The sequence below is a fragment of the Misgurnus anguillicaudatus genome, unplaced genomic scaffold (genome assembly GCF_027580225.2).
Source record: "Misgurnus anguillicaudatus unplaced genomic scaffold, ASM2758022v2 HiC_scaffold_29, whole genome shotgun sequence".
In the NCBI taxonomy this organism is placed as follows: domain Eukaryota; kingdom Metazoa; phylum Chordata; class Actinopteri; order Cypriniformes; family Cobitidae; genus Misgurnus; species Misgurnus anguillicaudatus.
Genome location: NW_027395279.1, coordinates 157,032 through 167,143, shown reverse-complemented (window position 1 = coordinate 167,143; position 10,112 = coordinate 157,032). Strand labels below are relative to the sequence as shown.

Sequence of the window (10,112 nt, the reverse complement as noted above, 5' to 3'; positions counted from 1 at the left end):
TACTAAACAAAAAATGACCCAGAGTCGGTTTTACATGTCCATTTACAACCCTAGGATTTGCCTTTTATAATGAAATGGTCTATTATTACCTTATTTGAAAGGATCATGAATAATAATGTTGAGCTCTGCTCTGATTGGCTGTTTCACAGAGCAGCTCCTTCAGTAGCTCTCTGTGTGTGTAAACAGATCTTATGTTTGAGCCTTTATCAGACGAAAACACAGATTTTGAAGAATAAGCAATTGTTTGGAGATTTTTAATGGTAATTTCTGAGTGGTAAGTTTGTGGAACGTAACTAATGTCAATAGTAGAACTTCAGCCTAAACGCTAGCATATACCATTAACTAACATATAGCATTAACTAGCATATAGCATTAACTAAAATATAGCGCTAACTTAGCAGTCACAACTTTGTTTTTAGCATTGTAACAACATTGTACTTAATTTAATGTGTAATTTAATGTTGGGGGTGCATCTCTACTGTAACATCACAGTCGGTGATTTGACCTGTTTACCAGCTGTCTTTTGCATGCATAAGGTTTACATAAAATTATGGAGGAAACAATTGTTTTTGAGAATCATGATATGCTATTACCATGCACAGAACTCTTATTATTTATCTATGCCCAAGTAAATACAGTTTGACATTCTACTGCACCTTTAAGCCTTATTTGTGAAACTGGGGGAAAGAGTTTAACACTTGTTATTGTCTCTTCACAGTTATACTGTTGTGTTATGAAGAGGGCCTTAGTGTTGATGGGATTATGGTCGTCTGATGTTGCTTTTATTATCAGTAAAACTGTGTATGTGTGTGTATATGCAGTACTTTATACAATGTTATAACCTGTCTTGAGCAAATCACTCAACTCAGCTGCCAGGTTCACTCTTTTATCAGCCAAGAGACAGATGCGAGGAAGAGCAAGAAAACCAAGTTTATTGAATCACATCTTTATTAACATTCTGTCTGAATTCTTCTGAACAAACTTATTTATTAATATTAACAATGTCTTATGCATATGAAGACTTGAGAAAAGAAGAGTAAAAAAAGGTTAGGGCACATTCTGGTACAGTTTGTAATTTTTTAAAGCAATAAAGTCATAAAACCCATATCAACCCGTTTAAAGGTTATTATTAGAAAAAAATGATATTGAACAAACAATAATCTATCTATCTATCTATCTATCTATCTATCTATCTATCTATCTATCTATCTATCTATCTATCTATCTATCTATCTATCTATCTATCTATCTATCTATAGAAATAAACATATAATTAGTAAAATATAAATGAAGTAAAACTCTCTGAAATTGGTTAAACGAGTAAACACTGTACACGAATCACCACTGGAAAACCCATTACAATACACAACAAACAAGTTTATATGAACATCAAAATAATTTCAGAAACTACATCTAGGAATTTCTCCAGTGTAAATCTCTAAAATGAAACTGAATATTGAGAATAATAAACAATAAAAATATAAGTCTTTGTTTAGGACTATAACAACAATAACTGTAGACACAACCCCTGTGCTTTGGTTTATCATCTCCAATCTCAGTCCTTTAAACTGCCCTAATGTGTGCTATTGGTGAATAGAATGGAATATTTTGTGAATTTAAACATCCATTTCTGAAATTATGATCAAAATCTGTCTGTCCAGTGCGACAGGTACAGGTACATTCAATAAAAGCACAATGGCAGGCTGTCACCTAAGGTTGGGCTGTGTTTGATTGTATTACAGAATAATTGACAAAATGTGGCCTGATGTATTGAGATTCTGGGTTGATTTTGGTGAGAATTACATTGGTCTAGCTACAGTTGACAGCATTGTTAACATATCTGTCCTTTACTGACTTCAGAATGAAATTATTAGATTAGCATGTTTGTAATGAACGTTGAAGCCTTTCAGAGTATTTTAAACAACATTCTCAATGTACTTATGTGAAAAGTTTGTCTTTAGAAACATGAACCCATGACATTTTTCTGTGTTTTTGTTGGTCCTCTCAAACTCTTTCTGCATTGCATCTATGTATTTCTGTTCCCTCTCAGATAATCTGTCACCCAAGAAAACCAAGATGTCATTTTCTTCAGCCTGTTCACGGGACTTAACTCTCATGCAATTCATGAGAATGACTTGTGGAGACTTTGAGACAATGTTTTGATTCAAACATTCCTCCTCAATTTTCTGCTGAAGATTTTTTACATCACAGTCTTTAAAATTTAAATCAATCATGAGCAAAACAGGAAGTCGGGCTGGTTGCTCTTTTGCTTTGTATGTTAGTAACTCCACTACCTGTTCAGCTACTTTGGTGTAGCTTTCATCTGTTTTGTCCTTTTGCTCAAACAACATTGCACAACAATATTTATCCTTGAGTGTCCAGAGGACATGCATGGCCAGAGTCGTAGCACCACGCTGTGGAAGATGAAAGATGTGGAAGAACACACAAGTTCTCTTATTATTGAGCTGTTCTGGAATGATGGCATTAACAATATAATCAAGTTTGTCCCATTTGATGAGTGACACTGACCCCGGCTGTTCAGAGAAATAAAAATTCCACCAAGACACTTTCCCTCCTTTGTAAAATCCCTCTTCAATTTGTTGTTTGTTCTCATTTCCTCCATCACATTGGTTTACACAGAGAATACTCAGCAAATCTAAGGTATCCTCAGTCTTCTTTGACAACACAACCTTACTGCCACCAAAACCAGGCAGAAACCTTTTTGATTTACAATTTTCTGACCAGAGACTGAGCACCGTTCCATTGATTTCAGCAAAACTCAGTTCAGAAATGCATCTTGTAGAGATATCAACTCTATAACGCTGCATAATGAGACTCTTCCAGTTGTCGTAGGTTGTTTCATTGTCACAGATACATAAGATTTGATTTGTTGTCTTTAGCTCCTGTAAAAACATACTGAAGGTTTCCAGCAATGGGTCTTGGGCATCAGTCACTTGACTTAACAACAAGAATACGATGAGAAATTTCTTGTTGGGCAGCACCTCTTTTCGGCACAGGAAAGAAACAACATCTCGTACAGATGATCCTTTCTGAACTGACCAGTTCTGAAACTCTGAAGGGCTTTCCTCCTTATATCCGCCATTACAGAAAACCCAACTTGTTTTTTTGGTCAGCTCTAACTTCTCAGCAATGTCTTCAACTGTCAATGTAATTTTATATTCAGCAAGTAAATGTTTATTGGGTTTTCCATCTCGGAAAAGTGTATTCAAGCCATTTTCAGCAGATTCTGGATCAAAATCTAAAACAGCCACGAGGTTCATGTAAGTCAAGAACTTTAGGTTTTCTAGCTGAACAGGATTGGATTTGTTAGCTACCAAGATGTACCACTGAAAGTGTGAATTGTCTAAAGACTGTGTACCTCCCGTAAGTATCTCACATAGTTTTGGTCCTTCGCCACAGTTTTTGATAACACAGAGATGCTTTTCTTCTGCATCCTTTATCAAATTATCCTGTGTTTCCTTGCAGGCTTTTGTTTCAGACTTAGCCAATGTAAGATCCTTTTCAAGACTGTCTGGCTTTATGGGATCATCTCTGTCTAGCTCACTCTTAAGCACCTTTGTCACTGTGTCACATATATCTGAGTTGTCATTTGAATGGTCTTTTGCCTTTTTTGCCCATTCCTCAGCCATTTGGAAATCTTTTTTGTTTATGTAATAGTACCTGGCGAGGAGCTGGAATATTACTGCATCCTTTCTGTAGAATTTTGCAGCATTGTTCAAAATCTCCTCCAACAACTCTGGGGTCTCCTTCATGATATCATGGATAAGAGGTGAAAAAAGGCCTTCATTCTTAGTTGAATGTTGCCTCTTCACATCACACAACATGCTGTGCACATCAGACATTAGTTTTTGTTTCCCCAGAAAGCAATCATTGAATAAGTCTGCTGTGAGCAGAATGTTTGTGATCTCTGCTTTTGTTACTCCATGAGTAGCTGTAAGTTCTTCCAAGCAGTGTTGAGCTACACTTGAATTAATCACCCTCACACCCTCAAAAATAACTTTAGAAGAGACTGTACATCTGGTCAAAAAAGAGGAGAGATTCTCAAATCCATCTTCAATCGTGCAGGACTGACAGTTTTCTGTTGTTTGTAGATTAAGAAACTCCTCACATGTGCTAACTGACAGTGATGAATTCCTGCAGTATACATCCAAGAGGACAAGAATGGCAAACAGTTGAGCATGTTTGTGTTCAAAGTTAAAGTCTTTCAGAGTATTTTTAACAACATCCTCAATGTACTTAGATGAAAAGTTTGTCTTTAGAAACATGAAACCATGAAATGTTTCTGTGTTTGTCTTGGTCCTCTCAAACTCTTTCTGCATTGCATCCATGTATTTCTGTTCCCGCTCAGATAATCTGTCACCTAAGAAAACAGATTCGTCATTTTCTTCAGCCTGTTCACGGGACTTAACTCTCATGCAATTCATAAGAATGACTTGTGGAGACTTTGAGAAAATGTTTTGTTTCAGACATTCCTCCTCAATTTGCAGCTGAAGATTTTTTACATCACTTTCTTCAAAATTTAAATCAATCATGAGCAAAACAGGAGGTCGGGTTGGTTGCTCTTTTGTCTTGTATGTTAGTAACTCCACTACCTGTTCAGCTACTTTGGTGTAATCATCTATTTGGTCCTTCAACACTGCACAACGATATTTATCTTTAAATGTCCAGAGAACATGCATGGCCAGAGTCGTAGCCCCACGCTGTGGAAGATGCAAGATGTGGAAGAACACACAAGCTCTCTTCTCAGTAAGCAGGTCTGGAATGATGGTATTAACAATATAATCAAACCTGTCCCATTTGATGAGTGACACTGACCCCGGTTGTTCAGAGAAATAGAAGTTCCACCAAGACACTTTCTCTCCTCTGTAAAAATTCTCTTCAATTTGTTGTTTGTTCTCATGTCCTCCATCACATTGGTTTACACAGAGAATACTCAGCATATCTAAGGTTTTCTCAGTGTCCCTTGACAACTCAACCTTACTGCCACCAACACCAGGCAGAAACCTTTTTGATTTACGATTCTCTGACCAGAGACTGAGCACGGTTCCATTGATTTCAGCAAAACTCAGTTCAGAAATGCATCTTTTAGAGATATCAACTCCATAACGCCCCATAATGAGATCCTTCCAGTAGGTGTAGGTTGTTTTATTGTCACAGATACATAAGATTTGATTTGTTCCATGTAGCCCCTGTAAAAACTTATTGAAGGTTTCCAAAAAAGGGTCCGGTCCATCAGTCACTTGACTTAACAACAAGAATATGATGAGAACTATTTTGTTGTGCAGCACATCTTTTCGGCATAGTAAAGTAACAACATCCTGTACCGAGGCTCCTTTCTGAATTGACCATTTCAAGACATCTGAGGGTTTTTCCTTCTTACAGCCTCCGTTACAGAAAACCCAACTTGTATTTCTGGTCAGCTCTAACTTCTCAGCGGTGTCTTCAACTGCTTGTATAATTTGATATTCAGCTGGCAAATGATTATTTGTTTTACTGGCTTTAAAACGTTTATTCAAGCCCTTTTCACCAGATTCTGGATCAAAATCTAAAACAGCCACGAGGTTCATGTGAGTCAGAAACTTCAGGTTTTCTAGCTGATCAGGATGGGATTTGTTAGCTACCAGAATGTAGTGTTGAAAGTGTGACTTGTCCAAAGAGTGTGTTCCTCCTGTTAACATCTCACATAGTTTTGATCCTTCAACACTGTTTCTGATAACAGAGAGATGCTTTTCTTCAGCATCCTTCCTTGACTGGGACAAATTTGGCATGTTAGCAATATAAACTGAGTAATCAGTCAGCTTCTTTGTGCTGCTGCCATCTCTAATGAAAAAAGACATGCCATTATTCCTATTGTCTGTGTCAATATTTTGAGTGATAAAAGATGAATTTTCACAGACATTGAAGGATGGCTCTATGTCTACCTCAATTACAAATTTTCCTGTGGATGTCATGTCAGCTTTGAGAACTTCAACAAAGCGAGGGGTCATAATACACCTCTTCGCTTTTTCAACCTCCTGAAAATGTTTTTTAATTGCTACTAACTGCTGTTCTTCAAACTTGTCTTTTTTATGGACACTAATACCCAGAATTTGTCCATTATCTGCCACTCCAAAATGTATGGTGCCATTTGTGCGGCTGTTCATACAAGCTGCTGCAAATCTAATGACTTCAAATTTATATTTTTCCATTGCATTTTCTTCTGTTGTGTTGGTGAATGCTTTGAATTCATGGCATGGTTGTATGAAGTCTAAAGGACCACTCTCATTTATATCAAAAATGGCATTTTCCTTGTACCTGTGGGCAGCATCAATTCTTTTAAATGGGTACGGCTTCAAGATACCATACTTTAGCAACAATTCTTGTTTTAATTCATCTCTGTTTTTAATAATCAGCTTGATTCCATTAAACGAGAGCCCTAGTTTTGTGAGATGAGATGTCTCTAAATGGAGAAGACCAGCTCCATTAACATTTTCTTTATATAAAATCTCAGCATCATCTTCATCTACTTTTATGTTGAGCAGCCACTGTCTCACATGATCTTTATTCCAGTCATTAATGTCCACAGGAAGTTCAGATGAAACATCTTTCTCATCTCCATTATTCTGAAAGAAAACAAACAATGAAAAATATATTTTATACAATTGTTGTAAAATTTAGGAAGAAAGGCGGTAAAATGCTTATTTGAGATATCTTAAATTAAAAACAGTTTGCATTAACATATCTTAAAATACATACTGTATGCAGTGCCTTTGTTTTGTCTCAAGATTCACACCTGTAATGTTTTTTGTAAGATATGTTTGTAAAAACTACTTAAGTTTCCTAATATAACTAAGACCTAGTACTGGATTAATCGATACACTGTCCAGGAAACAGGGGCAGAGTCAGAGGAGTGCCACTCTGAATTTTTATTTAATAGCACTGAGGGGCGGTTTCCCGGACAGGGATTAGACTAGTCCTAGACTAAAACATTTTTAAGAGCTGTCCAAACTGAAAACAACTTGCACTTACATATCTTAAAATACAACAGGGCCCTTTGTTTTGCCACAAAATGCACACAGGTAATGTTTTTAGTAAGGCATGTTTGTTAAAACTAGTTATATTTCCTAATTAAACTAAAGCCTAGTCCTGGATTAAGCTAATCCCTGTCCGGGAAACCACCCCTGAAAGTTTGATGCTGATAGACATCTCATTTCAACTATCAAAAGAAGTCTTTGTTTGACTGTGGCGACGATCAACATTTGAAATCAATCAATCAATCAATCAATCAATCAAGGACAAAAAAGGGTTGAGAGGTAGAGAAGAATACGAAAACGTCACATTTCAGTAAATTTTGGGATTAAATGTCAGGATTTAGTTTTCCAGAAAAATATTTTAAAAGTTACATTGTAAAATGAACAGATTAGACAAGAGGGATCGGTTCATTCCACAGTTTAGCCAAAACATACATTACATTTACATTTTTGCTAGTTATACAAGTATACAGTACAGTCTGTGTGTAAATCTTTAAGGGGCGGTTTCCTGGACAGGGATTAGACTAGTCCTACACTTAAACACTTTTAAGAGCTCTCCAAACTGAAAACAACTTGCACTGACATATCTTTAAATACATCAGTGCCCTTTGTTTTACCTCAAAATGCACACAGGTAATGTTTTTAGTAAGGCATGTTTGTTAAAACTAGTTATATTTCCTAATTAAACTAAGGCCTAGTCCTGGATTAAGTTAATGCTGGTCCGGGAAAAGCTAATATGAGGCTAATATGAGGTAACATTGTAATCAATGAAGAGCATTCTTGCATAAGTTCCCTGCCGTTCGAGGTGGTTGAGTGCAGTGTGAAGGGCTATGGAGATTAATGTAACCATAGCGTGTCATATTTTTACATAGGGTCAATTAAAATATGAAAAGGCAGAGATATCAAACAAAAAATATACAGATCAGAGGCTGGTTGCACTAGCTGGATGTAAAAAAGTTGTGTGTAAGTCCTATGTCTGCTACGTTCGACTTTGTGAAAAATATTTACGCATGTTGCACCATCTGAAACTATGACCACTAGCAGCTATGCTCAGCATAGACAATGGGTGTCCCCGCATATGCGTTTAACCGCAACGATATTGAGAAGCCATTTGCGTTACTAGTTATAAACTTACATAAACTGCCGCCATCGAATAGATGACAAATGAAAGCTTTCCCCCTCACGTTTACCACTGCGCTCTCCCTCAAGATGCATGTGTCACATGCAGACCCATCAAACACAACCTGCATATTAACTAAACGAAAACCTTTACAGTTTGCACAAAGGGTAATCATTTGCTGATTAATTCTAAAAGCTCTGGATTAAAACTAACTTAAATGAAAGCTTTTTGTACTGACTATGTCCTAACAAAGTCTAGTACTGGTTGCAAATAGAGTGTATAAAGTTTTGACGTGTGCCCGTGCAGCTTACACCAATCAACACTGAGACAATTGCGTATTTTATTATCTAGCAAGTTTATTTTCCTTATGTATATCATACAGCGGCAATAACTTGACTCATAATACATACCAAAAACAACAAAACCTATTCTTCTTCTTCTTTCGTGGGTTTACTGGCGGGTTGCAAACCAACTGAAAAGGTGCATACCGCCACCTACTGTACTGGAGTGTGACAAGGATAGTCTGCATGACTCAGATTAAATTCTATGAATTACCGCAATGTTTTTTAAAAACCTCATTAATGCCCTTATTAGCCTACCCGTATATGTCCCTTCATTTAAAATATTGCCCATTGTAAATTCTGTAATCCCCATTTCTTGATTTTCTCTAATATACAATATTCTTTCCTGCTGGTATTTCACACATGTCATTATAACATGTTCCACTGTCTCCCTTTCCTGACACCCATCACAAAGACCTGTATTGTGTTTACCTATGATGTAATTATTTGCATTGAGCCTAATATGTCCCATTCTTAATCTTGTAAATAATATATATTACCTCCTACTTATATTATGATTTATATTGCTTTGCTTTAATTTACCTTGTATGTTATAAAAATGTCTTCCCTTCATACATGAGTCCCAAGATATCTGCCACATATCTTTACATGCTTGTTTAATAAGTGATTTCCCTTCTACCCTACTCAAACTTACTGTTAAATTGATATTATTCAATTGAAGTGCTTCTTTAGCCATTTGATCAACCATCTAATTGCCCTGAATCCCAACATGGGCTGGTACCCAAACAAATCTCACCAATATTCCCTCATTCTTTAGTCTATATAAACTATTAAAAACTTCTGTTAATATATCATTTCTGCAAGATTTAAAAGTTTGAAGACTTAAGAGAGACACCATTGAGTCTGAGCATATTAACACCTCTTAACAGATACCGTCCTTGTTTCCTCAATCCATTGTAGTGCCATTTGTATAGCCGCTAACTCTGCCGTGTACACTGACGCTCCATTAGTTAATCTCCCTTTATTTCCATACTTTAACTCTGGGACATAAAAGGCTGCACCAGTGATCCCTAACTCAGGGTTTTTCGACCCATCAGTATAAATGTGAACGGATGAATAATGAACAGTTTTAATATGCTCTATTGCCATTGTTTTTATATCCCCTCCACATTCTCCCTTTTGCATTTTTTCATGTATTGTGAGGTCTATTTGTGGTTCACAAAAAAACCAAGGTGGAATTGGTGATATTGTAATAGTTGGCCCATACTTTCTTTTATCCACACTCTTAAAAAAAACGGTTCTATATCGAACCAGAAATGGTTCTATCACCCGCTTCATATATGGAACCCCCAAAAGGTTCAATATAGAACCACTTTAATGGGTTCATTAAAAAGAACCCAAAATGGTTCTTTAAATCAAAGTTAGATGGTTCTATTTTGAACCATTAAAGGTTCTTTATTATTATGAGTAATTTATTATTGATAAGAAATTATAACCGATCCAGAAAATTATAAAAGTTTACTATTTATTAATTGTATTATACAGAAATATAAATCTATAAAAATTACTTAAAATCACATCTCTTTATTCTGTTTTAGACAGCAAAACTTTAGTTTACATTTAAAATGTCTCATTACATTCAACCATTTAGTTATTTAA

At 36.1% G+C, this 10,112-nt stretch overlaps 1 protein-coding gene across 1 annotated transcript in view; it reads right to left on the bottom strand.

The window, feature by feature from the left end:
• Window positions 1-1,299: 1,299 nt before the first annotated feature.
• LOC141362777 (sterile alpha motif domain-containing protein 9-like) overlaps window positions 1,300-10,112 on the bottom strand; it is a 44,200-nt gene continuing 35,387 nt past the window's right edge. The window contains exon 3 of the mRNA XM_073865005.1: window positions 1,300-6,623. Coding sequence (XP_073721106.1) covers window positions 1,917-6,623 — 4,707 coding nt within the window. The 3' untranslated portion in view covers window positions 1,300-1,916. The remainder of the gene's footprint in view (window positions 6,624-10,112) is intronic.